This window comes from Marmota monax, unplaced genomic scaffold, assembly GCF_021218885.2.
Source record: "Marmota monax isolate L192 unplaced genomic scaffold, Marmota_monax_Labrador192_F-V1.1 WCK01_AAM20220418_F8-fsc00038, whole genome shotgun sequence".
Lineage (NCBI taxonomy): Eukaryota > Metazoa > Chordata > Mammalia > Rodentia > Sciuridae > Marmota > Marmota monax.
Genome location: NW_026692498.1, coordinates 5,788,106 through 5,802,946, shown reverse-complemented (window position 1 = coordinate 5,802,946; position 14,841 = coordinate 5,788,106). Strand labels below are relative to the sequence as shown.

Here is a 14,841-nt window from a genome sequence, read left to right as displayed (position 1 = left end):
GAGTCTGACGGGTTCAAAATGGCGGCGGCTGCTTCAGCGGCTCCTCCTGTGTGAGGGAAACAACACCCCTCCCCGGCAGCGGCGGCGGCGGCGGCGGCGGCTGCGGCTCGCAGAGCACCTTCCCTGCGGCTGGGCCTGTCGCCGCTCTGTCTCTCCTGGGCAGGGGCCGCTCCGGGAGGAGGGGCAACGCCAGGGGGCCCATCCCCCGGATTCCCTCCTCTGTGACCGGGGAGTAGCCGGGGACTCGTCCCGCAGCGCAGACCCGGCAGAGCGGGAGACGCGAGGGCAGCCCGGCCCCCAGCCCGGCGCGCCGCGCCGCTCCCGCCCTCGCCGCCCCCCGGGGCCGGGGCCCGCGTTCCGGGGGGCCGGGCGGCGCGCGGAGCCTCGGCCCGGCCGGTCTCAGCTGATCGGCCGCCGCTCCCGGGCCCGGAGGCGGCCGGCGGCTGCGGGCGAGGGCACGGCGGGGAGGGCGCTCCCCGCGGCAGGGCCGGCCCGGGGCACGGGCCGGGGCAGCTGACCGCCGGCCGGGGAGCGGGGGCGCGGGCTCGGAGTCCGGGGGTCGTGCCCGGCTCCCGGCGCCTGCGACTCCCGGTTTCCAAGCCAGAAGAGGAGGTCGAATCGGCAACTGTTTCCTCTCCTTTCCGGGTCGCTCTGACCCTCTCTGGATACTGGGTTGACCCGCGGAAACACCGGAGACGACGTGTGGGATTTAATTTTTCCTCTGTCTTTGGACTCTTTTTTTACTTCTCACTTGGACAAGAACTCAAGAGCGAAATCCCCGGTGAGAATCCCCCTCCCCCCGCCTTGGGAAGTTTGGTTCTCTGTGTTGTCCTAAAGACTTAAAGTTTCTGCCTCTTTTCCCGGTGGGTGAACGGTCGAAACGCCTTCCCCCGGGGGAGCCCGGCGAGACGTGCCGGCTTCCCCGTCCCGCCCGGGGGGTGCAGACACCTTGCCCCTCCCGACCGCGGGCAGTGCCACGATCTGCTCTCGCAAACTATGTCATCGGGTCCTCTGGTCTACTAGCAGTTCTGAAGGATGCTGCTGTTAACGTGGCGGTAGTGTAGTTACAAAAGAGAGAAATCTGCATTCCCAGTGGAAGCCATTATCCACGAGAGTGTTTAAAAAAATGAAAACCCTTGCTTGGTGTTAATGGATTGACTGACGCGCCAATCGGTCTTTATTTAATTTTTGGAGAGGACCTAGTTTATTCTTATTTATAAGTCGAATCTTATTACTTTGTCCAAAAAGAAGACGGTATTTTTGTCTCGGATTTGCAACTCTCAAATTTGTTTCAGAGTTGTACACATCTTGGCTTGGGGGTGGAGAGTAGGTCTGGGAAAGGAAGGAGACGATTGTGTAGGGCCTTATGGGAGGGGTATGGGGAATTGTTTGGAGTCTTTCTTTAAATCCTGATTTCTTGTCCTCTTTTTATATAGATAGTCTGCCCTTCTTTCCTTAGTTTCTAATTACTGGTGTGAGAACTAATTTGGTTAGGATCTGGATTAGTTCAGTGCGTGCTTCACCTGGTCAGCTCTCTAGAGATAAAAGTCCTGGACTTGTTTGCTTGCTTTTTCTTTTTCTTTCTTTGGCTAATGCTGAATTCAAGGGGAGCTTTGGTAATTACAATCCCTTGGGCAGAAATAAGTGGTATGGCCTGTCCACACGGAACTGAAACCAACATCTCCTTTTGCCTAGGCCTGGACAGTTGTAGTGTGGTGATTAATGTTGAACATGACATAGAATCACTTGCCAAAGAGCAGAAAGATCCTAGACTTATGAAGGGGAACCTCATTTCTACAGAGCCTTTAATTAACACTCCTTTTTTAAAAAAAAGTTCAAGAATGAGTTCTCATCTCTGCCCATATCATTATTCTTCAGTGTTGCAATCTGGTTCCTTAAGGAGGAAGAGGAAGGCAGCCCTGGAGTGGTTTCTTTACAGTAATTTCGACAGAAGAGAGAGAGATGGAACCCGAAGAAGAAAGGATTCGTTACAGCCAGAGATTGGTTAGTATTTTCTGCCCCCCACCCCAGTTTTGAAGTAGAATAACTATTTTGTTTCCATTTGTGAACTTAATTTTATTTAACTTTTCAGGTGGCTTTTCTGTGCACCAGAGGATAGGGGGTGGTGGTATATTAATGTCCCATTTGGGTTTTGGCCAGGTGGTTAAGGCCTTAATATTCATTCTATTTGGAAATGGCATTATAGCCTTAACTTATATAGAAACCATTGCAAATCAAAGGATTTTGTGGATTATAGTGAGACAGGATTCCTAACTTTGCAATATGGTATTATAATCAACTGAATAAGTTACATTAGAATGTATATTTTTAGGGACAAAATTGAGGTAGGATAATTCTGTATAATTTTTTAGGATTATGTGGTACCAGGATTTGTCCTTTTTGAACTGGAGAGTAAAACTATTATTTTAATAATTTAACATGTTGGTAGGTTTGGGGGTTGTCAAGGGGATTGATTGAAGGCAGGTATAATACTGAATGTTGATAAAGTTCTATATTTTGTATTTCGGGAAGAATGTATGAGATGTATCTTGTTAAAACTTTGTAGTCATGACCTGGAGGGATTAATTTGTGAGCAGGAATACTTTTCCTGTAGGCCTTGCTTTCTTATGATTTTTCTGTTGGAATTCAAGCATTTGATTTTCTCTTTGGTCAAAGAGAGTTTTATTAATATTCTCACCAAATAATCATTTCAAAAAATTGAATTCGTTTTTGTGGAGTGGGAGGTAAGGAAAGCCAAAGAATGGTATGTAGTAGTGAAATTTGCTGAACTGAAAGGCCTAGGAGAATACTAAAGGAATTTATGGTGGTTTTATTTGGCTCTGTGTTTTATACTCATTTTGGAGGAAAAAGGAATAGTTCTCTAATCCATTTTCTGATGCTTCTCAGTCTTTTTGAGAAAAGACTTCATTTTTCTTTTTTTTTCAATGTTATTAGTGAAAGGGTTTGGGCTATATTAGAATGGTGTCCAGCAAGCATGTGTTCTGGTGAATCTTATTTCAAAGATTTGTGCCTATTTCCAATTCATGTGTTCAGATTTTAATTCTTCATGTCTAACTTTTTTCAAATAAAGTGTATCAGTAGTGCAGTTTTATGTTTAGAATTTATCAATGGGAAAAGAAAAAGAGGATTCTGCAAAATTCTCTTATCAGATAGTCACTGCTATATGGAATTTATGTTTATCATGTCAGGCTTATAGAATTGTTTAACTGTTAAGGATCTAAGTGATCTTGGGGTGTAGTTTTTTTTTTTTTTTTAAAGAGAGAATTTTTTAATATTTATTTTATAGTTTTGTGGGTTTTTTTCCGGCGGACACAAAATCTTTATTTGTATGTGGTGCTGAGAATCGAACCCAGGGCTGTGCGCATGACAGGCGAGTGCTCTACCGCTTGAGCCACATCCCCAGCCCCCTTGGGGTGTAGTTTTTGAAGGAAGAATCTTGCACTAAGCAAAACTTTTCATATTTTCAAGCAAGGATGAGAGGTATAGTGGTAAAGAAATCTAAATACTCTTATGACTTTTTTTCCTGTTAAGGTTTATTTGTTTCTTTCTTTTTAAATGTAACTTGATTACTACCTGTTGCACACATTAACTTTTTTGGGGAGTGAAAGGGTGGGTATTGAGGATTGGACTCGGACACGTGACTACTGAGCCACATCCCCAGATCTTTTTTTATATTTTATTTAAAGACGGGGTCTCACTGAATTGGTTAGTGCCTCACTTTTGCTGAGGCTGGCTTTGAACTCCCCATCCTCCTGCCTCAGTCTCCTGAGCTGCTGGGGATTACAGTCGTGTCCCACTATGCCTGGCACACATTAACTTTTATCTTTCTCTCTCTCTTCTTTCTGTTTTTGTATGGGGGAGTGAACCCAGGGGTGCTTAACCACTGAGCCACATCCCTACCCCTTTTTTGTATTTTATTTAGAGACAGAGTCTTACTGAGTTGCTTAGGGCCTCACTAAGTTGCTGAGGCTGGCTTTGAGCTCATATCCTCCTGCCTTAGCCTCCCAAGCCACTGGGATTTCAGGTGTGCACTCAGCCTCTTTTTTGTTTTTCTTTTCTTTTTTTGGTGCTGGTGATTGAATCCAGAGGCACTTTACCCATGAGTTACATTACATCCCCACCTTTTTATTTTATTTTTTTATTTTGTGACAGCATCTCCCTAAGTTGCTTAGCGCCTTGCTAAATTGCCGAGGCTGGTCCTGAACTTGTAGTCCTCCTGCCTCAGCCTCTCTAGTTGCTGGGATTACTGGCATGCATCACCATACCCAGCCTTATTGTTTCTTTTGGTTACCGTTCTTCTTCTCTGTGTGTGTGTATGTGTGTGTGTGTATGGGGCTAGGGATTGAATTTGGGGTGCTCCAATGCTATACATCCCTAACCTGTTTATTTTATTTTGAGACATTTGTTGTTATTGTTTTGTTACTGGGGATTGAACACAGGGGGAGTTTTACCACTGACCCACACCCCCCAGCCCTTTCTATTTTTTTTATTTTGAAATAGGTCTGGCTAAATTGAGACTGTCCTTGAACCTGTGATCCTCCTGCTTCCCCAGTAGCTGGGATTATAGGCTGTGTCATTGTGCTGGGCTGGTTAATGTACTGTTGTAGTGGTATTAAGAGTGTATCATGTATTTGATGGTGGGGATCTTTCTTAGAATTTTGAATAATGGTTTTGAATATTAGGGTGACTGATATTTGTTTTCTTATGATTGCATGACAAAATTATACCTGAAGTATGACTTTTTTTATTTTGGTGAAACCTGGATTGAATCCAGGGCCTTGTGCATTCTAGGCTAGTGCTTTGCCATTGAATTACATCCCAGCCCTCCTATAACATAACTACTACTTCTTTTTCTTTTTTTTTTTTTAATATTTTTTTTAGTTGTCAATGAACTTTTTTTTATTTATGTGCAGTGCTGAGAATTGAACCCAGTGCCTCACACATGCTAGGCAAGCATTCTGCCACTGAGCCACAACCCCAGCCCCACGTAACTTCTTTTGATATGAAAGCATGTTGGGAACTTATTTGAGTGGCAGTCTGCTGACCAAACTTCTTTTTGGTACTAGGGATTGAACCCAGGGACACTTAACCACTGAGCCACATTCCCAGCCCTTTTTGTTTTATATTGAGACAGGGTCTTGCTAAATTGCTGAGGCTGGCTTTGAACTTTCAATCTTCATCTCTCAGTTTCCTAAACATTGGGATTACAGGTGTATGCCACCACACCTAGCTCCAAACTTTTTTCTTTTTAGTGGTGCTAGGAATTGAACCCAGGACTTACACATGACAGGTGAGTGCTCTACCATTGAGCCACATCCTTAGTCCTGGTCATTCTCCTGCCTCAGCCTCCAGAGTTGCTGGGATTGCAGGTGTGTTCCATCACATTCCAGCTAGAATTCTGTATTGATTTAAGTTAGATCCTATCCTAAGTTTTAAGATTAATGTATAAACAGGGTAGAGAACATCTATTAAATTAACTTACTATAAAACTTTTTTTTTGTTTTTCTTTGTTCTCAATAAGTTATGCTCATTTTTGGTCAGGGGTTATAGCTCAGTGGTAGAGCGCTTGCCTAGCATGTGTGAGGCACTAACTTCCATCTTCAGTACCACATATAAATAAATAAAAACAAAGGTGTTAAAAGAAAGTTTGTTTTTTTTTAAAGTCATGCTCATTTTTATAATGGTTGACCACATTTAATTTTTTTGTTTAGTGCTGGAATTGAATCCAGGGCCTAGTGCCTCCTAGGCAAGTGCTCTACCACTGAGCAATACTGTGAGCCCCATTGTGTTATAGAACTTAATCTTTTTTGGTTTTGCAGTGATTGGCCAGGGAACGTGAAGTTTGAAAAGGAGACAAAATGACACATTTATTAATTTAGCTTAGTAGGTAAATTTAGTTTGTTCCCATGCAATATATATTTTTATTTACTTATTTGGGCACTGGGGGTAGAACACAGGGGGTTACCACTGACCTCCATTCCCAGCCCTTATTTATTTATTTATGTATTTTTTGGTATCAGGGATTGAACCCAGGGGCATTTTACTATTGAGCCACATCATCAGCCCTTTTTATTTTTTATTTTGAGACAAGGTCTTACAAAATAGCTTAGGGTCTTGCTAAATTGTTGAGGATGGCTTTGAGTCACTGGGATTACAGGTGTGTGACACTGCCTCATCTTGACAAGTCGTTTTTTAAAAATCAGAAATAGCTAGTTTGTGGTCACTGCCTGTATATATTTAAGCATTCACTTACAGGGAATATTCATCATCATATCTCACAATTCCCTAATTTAATGTGTTAGTTAAGCTGGGCATGGTGGTACATGCCTGTAGTCCCAGCTATTAGGCTAAGGCAGGAGGATCTCTGCCTCAGCAACTTAATGACACCCTGTCTCAAAATACAAAACAAAAGGACTATGAGGGATGCAATTCAATGGTAGAGCACCCCTGGGTTTGAGCCCTAATACTGCCCCTCCCCTCAAAAAAGAAGTTGTTAAATTCATATTAATTCAATTGGTGAATTTTTAGGTTTTTGGAACCACATTATCTCTGCATAATTCTTATTATTGCCTAGAAAAACCACAGGCAAAATAATAAGCATCTAAAATATATATGTGAGTTTTTTTGCTGTGTAGTGCAGTGATCTTCAGCTTTAATTTGGATCTTTTAAAAATTTTATTCGAAAAGATGATCTGTTATGTATTATAATATACTGGGTTATGATATCTGCTCCCCACCTATATAGCATATTGTACACAGGGTTATATTTCATGGAAAAAAAAATCACTAATCCATTCCAAAGGCAATTGTAGAAACAAATGAACATTCAAGTCAATATAAAAAGAAGTGAGCATACTTCAGAGTAAAGGTAGTTATACATACAACCTGATAACTTTTACTCAGATTCACCTAATCCTGGTGGTATTATCTGAAGGGGGGAATGTCGATTTACTTGAGAATTCAGTTTGCTTGTGAATTTTGATGATGAGATTAAATAAATTTTCTGAAGGTTATTATCCCATCTGATGTTTAGTCCTGCTAACATATATGATATGTGATTCAGTCTTTTTTATCTGTTGCTAAGAATTGGGGACACTGAAGTCCTGGTGATATTCCCACCTTTCCTGGGTTAACCTTGAAATTGTCTCTTTGAATTCCTTTTACAACATTCACACTTTGAATGGCTCCACTGTAAGGTCTTTCTGACCAGGAATGTATGAGGCGAAATAGAATACTAATTTTAAGCCATTTTTTTCCTTCCTAGCCTGAAGTATCATATTGTTAACAACTAGCAAAAAAAATTATAGGTGGTATAAATTGTTGCATTTGCTTACTTATAATTATTTCATCAGATTTAGCTTTCAGTCTGTTGGTGAAGGAATATACTGTTCTGATTGTTGTAGCCTCCTTCCTGATGATGCAGGAAAAACTGGACCATTTTTGGGTGATTCAAAATGCAGATAATGAGGGAGCTAATTCTTTTTTCTAACCCGGTAAAAGTATCTTGGGTACCCATAATGAGGACTATATTTAAGCCCTATCACTTTCTCTTGTTATATTTTGCTGAATACTAATCACTAGTGAACTTAAATGTTTGTGTATAGCTTTCTGCTAGAGTGTAAGCGCCATGAGAGTTAGGGAGTTATTTTTGTACCTGCTGTGTGCTGAGTGCTTCACATAGTGCCTGGTATGTAGCAAGTGTTCAGTAAGTATTTGTTGATTTTATTGAAATCCTTCATGTATACTTTGCTACCAGTTTTCTTAAATGCTAGGAGTGGGCCACTATAATGGAGGAGAGTTTGGTAAAAAGGGTTGATCAAGATATCTGGATATTGAGTCTTGCAGTTTAGATAAAAACCAGAAGGCCTAGCTGTAACACATAAAAACATGTTTAGCACACATGTCAGATTAATGCTTTTATAGTATTTGAGCCATTAAAACAAATAAGGAAATGTCTAGTTGACTTTAAAAGTGTGATCTGAATTTTAAGTTCTCCTACCTCTATCCTGTCCTAAGACTTCTACATCAAGGTTTTTGATTATCTTTAAGTCTTGAAGTTGTGAAGTTGCAAGCAGTTGTGTTCATGTTATTCTTAGATCTTGGTTTTGGCCATTAAGTCAGGGAGTTGATATGTTTACTATATATCCTGCAGAGGGATGTGGTCCTTTTGTATTTTTTGTTTTGGGGATATGGATATCCTTAATCAGGTTTCATTAATTTTTTTCTGTATATTTAATTTTGGAATGATACTTTAAATTTTGTTTTGTGCTTTCAGAAACATCAAAAAGGTTAAAATTCAGTATATACTTAATTTTTTTCTTTTTATTTATTTTCTTCAATAAACATTATATGCCAGTACTGTAAGGTAGCTGGTGTGGTAAAGGGTTTTTATTTTATTATTATTTTGTTTATGGTGTAGTTTTCAATCTTAATTTAAAAAAAATATTTTTTTTATTATGAAAAGAGAGGTTTAAGGAGGGACCATGATTTGCCCAAGAGTACAAAGTTGATAAGGGTTAGGATCAGACCTTAAACTCAAGTGCCCTGACTCCAAACACATTTCTTTTATATCATTTGATCCCTTTTGTGGTATACTTCATACAGAAAACAAATGATACTCTTTTTTTATTGTGTTAAGCTATAGAGTTGGTATTTCTGCTTTTTAAAGGCTACTTTGAAATTTTCTTCCCTAACAGCTGTCTGCCTCAGCGTCTAAATGAGAACTATAAATATTTGACAGCTAGTGTTTGATCATGTTTTTAAAAATCTGCACATCCTTTTTGTGAAATTTGAATTCATTGTACTTGATCTATTAAAATAGCAGTGTTGTGCAGTTTGTGTGTATGTAAGCTTTTTATTTATGCATGTTACTCATATCATTGTTTTCTGTTTTAAATTTTAGGTTCTTGGGGTTTTTCTCTGTCTGTGAGTACTTGGTAAAAACTTAAACCCTAAAGATAAAAGGCAGCAAATAGTGACCAAACGAATGTTTTTGGCAAAAACAGTGGTGAAGGCCTCCTTCAGGTAGGTAGAGAGGAGGAGGGAAGAGGGCGAACTTTCAGATGGTAAAGACAGCATAAGCATTACTATGGAGTTGGAAGCCTTTAAAGCCTGTCCTATGGATATCTGATAGACTGGTAGGACCCAAGTAGGTGGTTTGTTTTGGGAGGCACTGCTGAATAATACTGGGAACACATTTTAAGCAACTTTGAAATCCAGATACGGACAGCAGACAGCTATTCGAAGTTATGGTTTGTTTTAATGGAATAGAGATTTGATCAAAGTAGTGTTTTGGAAGACTAACTCCTGCAGTTTTAGGTCAGGGGCTTGTCTAGAATAATATGAAAATAGATTACTTTTTTTTTTCTTTTGGGTACTAGGGATTACTAAGGGGCACTTGACCACTGAGCCACATTCCCAGCCCTATTTTGTATTTTATTTAGAGTCAGGGTCTCACTGAGTTGCTTAGAACCTCACTTTTGCTGAGGCTGACTTTGAATCCCTGATCCTCCTTCTCAGCCTCCTGAGCTGCTGGGATTACAGGCGTGTGCCATGGTGCCTGGCATAGGTTTACCTTTTGAAGTGACAGGTACTTGATCTCTCTTTTTTTTTTTTTTTTTGGTACTGGGGATTGAATCCAGGGGCACTTTACCACTTAGTCACATCCCCAGCCTTTTTATTTTTTATTTTGAGACAGGATCTTGCTAAGTTGCTTAGAGCCTCACTAAATTGTTGAGCTGGATCTTAAACTTGGGATCCTCCTGCCTTAGCCTCTTGAGTTGCTGGGATTACAGGTGTGTGCCATCACACCTGCTAGTATTTGAACTCTTAAGGCAGTGGTTTTCAAAGTGTGATTCTCCTCAGCAGTAGCATCACTATTATCTAGGTGTCTGGAACATGTTAGAAGTACACATTCTTGGGCTCCAGCTCAAACTTACTGAATCAGAAACTTGTATTGGGCCCAGCAATCTGTTTTAACAAGCACATGATACTGATGCATACAAAAAGTTGAGTATTAATGCCCTAGATATATATTAGTAGAAATGGAAAGGAAAAGTTAGAACGAAAACACATTGGTACTGAAGGAATGATAGAACTTGATGACTGCTAGATAGCAGTGTGTTATGATAGAAAAGAGCTTAATTGGGGATTGTGAGCCCTGAGTTCTAGCATCAACTTATTACAACTGGTTTTGAACAAGACTATTGATTTTGGAGGCAAAGACAAGGTCAACTCTGGGGTTAAGCTTGGTTTACCAGGAACACAAGAGGTAGGAATCTTTGAATGGAAAGGGAGAGAATTCAGATGAATGTTTTAGATAATTGGAGATGTTGACAGATTTATTTAAAGCAGTGGGTTCTCAAATGGGCTTGACTTTGTTCCCCAGGGAACAGTTGATAGTATCTGGACACATTTCTGAGTGTCAGACTGAGAGAATGTGTTCTACTGGTGTTTTGTGGGAAGAGGCTAGGGATGCTGCTAAAACATCCTATAATGCACAGATCAGGCCCTCACAACAAAGAATTAACTGGTCCATAATGTCAGTAGTGTGAAGTTGACAAACCCTGATAAAAAGGGTTTGTTATTAGATAGGTTCTATTTGTATTTGTATACTAATTGTCTGCTGTTTGGTTAGAGTTATGTGTCTAAGCTATAACAGTCTCAAGATTCTGTTTCATAGGACTTTGCCCAAAAGTAAACATGAAGCATTTTTTTTGTTGAATTTTCACAAAACAAACTACTTGGTCTTAGCAATCCTCAACCCAATTGCAGATTTCTTTATTACTCCTTTTAATTCTACCTAAGATCAACTAGTTTTGATAAACTAAGAAAGGATTCAGTGTCACGAGATAAGTGAGTTATAGCAATAGATGTCTTTTTATGCACTCTTCAGCAGTACAGATACAAAAACTGGACCAGTATAGAGATTAACATGGTTCTGCACAATGATGACATGAGAATTCATGAAGTGTTCCATATTTTGAAAAAAAAGAGGGCCAGGCACGGTGGCACATGCCTGTAATTCCAGCAACTCAGGAGGCTGAGGCAGGAGGATGGGGAGTTCAAGGCCAGCTTCAGCAGATTAGCACTTAGCAACTCAGAGAGTCACTTTTTTAAAAAAAATATATTTTTAGTAATAGTTGGTCACAATACCTTTATTTTATTTGTTTATTTATTTTTTGTGTGGTGCTTAGGATCGAGTCTAGCACCTTGCACATGCTACATGCTAGGTGAGCGCTCTACTGCTGAGCCACAACCCCAGCCCCCCCCCCCCCCCCCCCCCCCCCCGTTTCTAAATAAAATATAAAAAAGGGCTGGGGATGTGGCTTATTGGTTAAGCACCCCTGGGTTCAATTCCTGGTATCCCCGCCCCCCCCCCAAAAAAAAAAGAATGAGAAATAGCTTTCTGATATTCTTTTTTTTTTTTTGGTACCGGGGATTGAACCTAGGAGTGCTTAACCACTGAGCAATCCCCAATGCTTTTTATATTTTATTTTAGATAGAGTCTCACTAAGTTGCTTAGGGCCTCACTAAGTTGCTGGGGCTGGCTTTGAACTTGTGAATCTCCTGCCTCAACCCCTGGAGTTGCTGGAATTACAGGTGTGTGCCATTGCACCCGGTTATTCACATACCCTAATATGAAAATTGCCTTTGTAGTTCTTCATTGCACAGCCTGTGACTGTACTTGGTGGCCCTTTGTGCCGGGAGCAGAGATAATATAAAGGAAAAATCAAATGTAAATGTGAAACTGGAGTAAAAAAAACCCAGTCTGTGTAATAACACACGTTAACTGAATGTGCACTTGGCCCTTTGCATCTGTGGGTTCCACATCTGTCAACTTGTATTCAGTGAACTATAGTTCAAAAACACTTGAAAAAAAAATGTGTTGAGGGGCTGGGATTGTGGCTCAGCAGTAGAGCGTTCGCCTAGCGCGGGCGAAACCCAGGTTCGATCCTCAACACCACATAAAAATAAAGGCATTGTGTTGTATCCATCTACACCTAAAAAATAAATATTAAAAAAAAATGTGTTGAACATGTATATGTTTCTTGTCATTATTTCCAAACAGTATAGAATAGCTATAGCCATGTGCCTCATGGTGGCATTTCAGATAGACTGCATATACTTATGGCATATACTACATAGACTAGGTGTATAATAGGTTATGACATCTATAAGTTTAAGTTCACTCTGTGATATTTGCAGAACAACATTAACACACAAGGACACATTTTTCAGAATATATCCCCATTGTTAGATGATGCTTGACCATTTTTTTTTTTTTTAAGAGAGAGAGAAGGAGGGGGGAGAGAGAGAATTTTTTAATATTTATTTTTCGGTTTTCGGCGGACACAACATTTTTATGTGGTGCTGAGGATTGAACCCAGCGCCCTGCGCATGCCAGGCGAGCGCGTTACTGCTTGAGCCACATCCCCAGCCCAGATGCTTGACCATTTTTACTAATTTATTTCTCAATAATCCTTGAAATTCTATGATACCCATTTTTTCATATTTGGAAATAGAGGCATAAGATATTTAAATAACTTGCTTCAGATTATCCAGCTAGGGACAGGATTCAAAGTATATATATATATATATATATATATATATATATATATATATATATAGTCTTAGTTCAGATGTACTAAGCTATTTTACCACTTCTTCAACTTTTTTGGGGAACAGTTTATAAATGTTTTGATGATGAATTTAGGGTGTTTCTAACATCATCTTTATTCATTTAGGAGATTTATTCACTTAAATGTTTGTTGAGTTGTTATACTGTACCAGGCACTTTACTTGGGTCTTTTTTAGAATCCAAAAACTATAGTTTCAGATAGTGCTGATTATTTTGAAGGAAAAGAGCACGGTGAGATACTTGTAGGATGGGAATTACTCCTTGAGATAGATTGATCAGTGAAAGCCTCCCTAATAGGATGGCTGTTTTATACTGTGACCTGAATGGTGAGCAACCAATCTTGTGATGTTCAAAGGTTCAAGGGACCAGATCTGTATTTAGAAGCTCTAGATAGAGGGACTAGCTAATACAAAGCCCTAAGGTAGAGATGAGAAAATTTTACTAAGTATTTAACTATGTATCAGATACTATATAAAGGTCTTAGGATAGAGTAATGAGCAAGACAGGCATGGTCCCTTTGTCATGGACTTCTATTCTGGTGGGAAAATCAGACTTTAAACAAACACTTATGCTAGTAATGTTAATTATGGTTGAGCAAAGGGCTTCAAAGGTAAATACAGGATGCAGTGTGAGTGTATAATAGGATTGCCTAATCTAGACTTCAGGAGTGGGTTGAAACATCAGAGAACATTTTTACTAAGAAAGCCTTTAAAGCTAAGATGTGAAAAGGGAGGTGAGTAAGAGGTAACCAAAGAAGAGAAATGATTAGCATATGCAAACCCCCTAGGGTTGGAAAGAATTTCATATGTTTGAGAGACCCTATCTAGCAACTAAAGACCCAAAAGGCTAGTGTAACTGTAGTGATGTGAGTAGAAGAGAGAACCTCTCCCCGCCCTTTACTGAAGATTTAACCAGGGCCTTGCCACGTACTAGACAAGCATTGTAGTACTGTACTGAGCTATACTCCTAGTCCGAGTTGGAATCTTGACAAGGTACTCAGGGGTCAGGTCAAATAGGGCATTATCTTGAAGGCAGTAAGAAGGCAAAAAGTCAGCCAAGGCGTATTATGTGTACTAATATCAATGGATGAATTATAGAGAAAAGATCAGGAAGAGTGTGAGAATGATTTGAGGAGACCAGTTAGGAGGCCGCTGCAGTGGTTCAGGAAAGATGTGATGTAGTATGCTTGAGGGAGCTGACAGAATTAGAGAAGAGATAGTTTGAGAAATATTTACAAAACAGAATTACAGGACTTTGGTTTATTAGATGTATAGAGGATAAATGGAAGGAGGTACAACATGAAAGTGTGATTCCCAAGTTTTCCTCATGGGTGACTTGTACCACAATCCCATTATTTGAAATAGGGTACACTGAAGGGAGAGTAGTTTGGGGCATTGAGTGGAGGAGTTAAAAGTTCAGGTTTTTTTTTTTTTTTTTGTAGTTGTAGATGGACAGAATGCGTTTATATGTTTATTTTTATATGGTGCTGAGGATCGAACCCAGTGCCTCACACTTAACTAAGCAGGTGCTCTACCACTGAGCCACAAACCCAGCCTTAAAGTTCAGTTTTGAGGAAGTTTGGATAGGTTGAATGTGAAGTGCTTGAGAAACATCGCAATAGAGTTGTTGGCTGGGTAATTGGATGTGATTCTGGGGGCCTCAGGAGGGGCTTATTGGCAGGTGTTTGAATTCCCTTGACGTATGTATGGTAATGGAAGAAGGGTAGACAGGAAGTGAGAGAGAGGGAAGGTCCAGAGAAGTAGGAAGAGAATCAGGGGAGAGATATCCTGAAAGCCATGGGACTGTTCAGGTACTGTTCTAAGGATTTGTATATTTTTACTCATTTAATGTTTATAGCCTATGAAATAGGTGCTTTTGTTGTCCTTATTTTATGGACAGGAAAATGATACAAGAGGACACTATATAACTTGCTTAGGATCACCAGGTAATAACCAGAGAAGTTGGTTTTTGGACCTAGGCTGCCTGGCTCCAGTTTATACTTTTAACTACCCCTTGATATTGTTAGTGGTTTTTTTTTGTTTGTTTGTTTAATTTTTTTAATTGTTGTAATGGTTTTATTTTTTGTTGTTGTTTTTCAGTGCTAGGGATTGAACCCCAACCTCAGGCATGCTAAACAAGCTCTCGTCCACTGAGCTATATATATCCCCAGTCCCTTGCCT

The 14,841-nt window shown here is 40.1% G+C and overlaps 1 protein-coding gene and 1 pseudogene across 3 annotated transcripts in view; both read left to right on the top strand.

Moving 5' to 3' along the window:
* The first annotated feature begins 643 nt into the window (after positions 1-643).
* The window catches only part of Kdm2a (lysine demethylase 2A), a 115,022-nt gene continuing 100,824 nt past the window's right edge, over positions 644-14,841 (top strand). The window contains exons 1-2 of one of the 3 annotated variants that reach the window (XM_046445113.2): positions 644-781; positions 1,879-2,004. In XM_046445113.2, coding sequence (XP_046301069.1) covers positions 1,963-2,004 — 42 coding nt within the window. In that variant the 5' untranslated portion in view covers positions 644-781; positions 1,879-1,962. Of the gene's footprint in view, positions 782-1,878; positions 2,005-8,923; positions 9,046-14,841 lie in introns of those variants that run through there. The other 2 variants (XM_046445114.2, XM_046445115.2) reach the window with 2 other exon arrangements.
* LOC124093370 (U6 spliceosomal RNA) lies at positions 10,905-11,005 on the top strand (annotated as a pseudogene).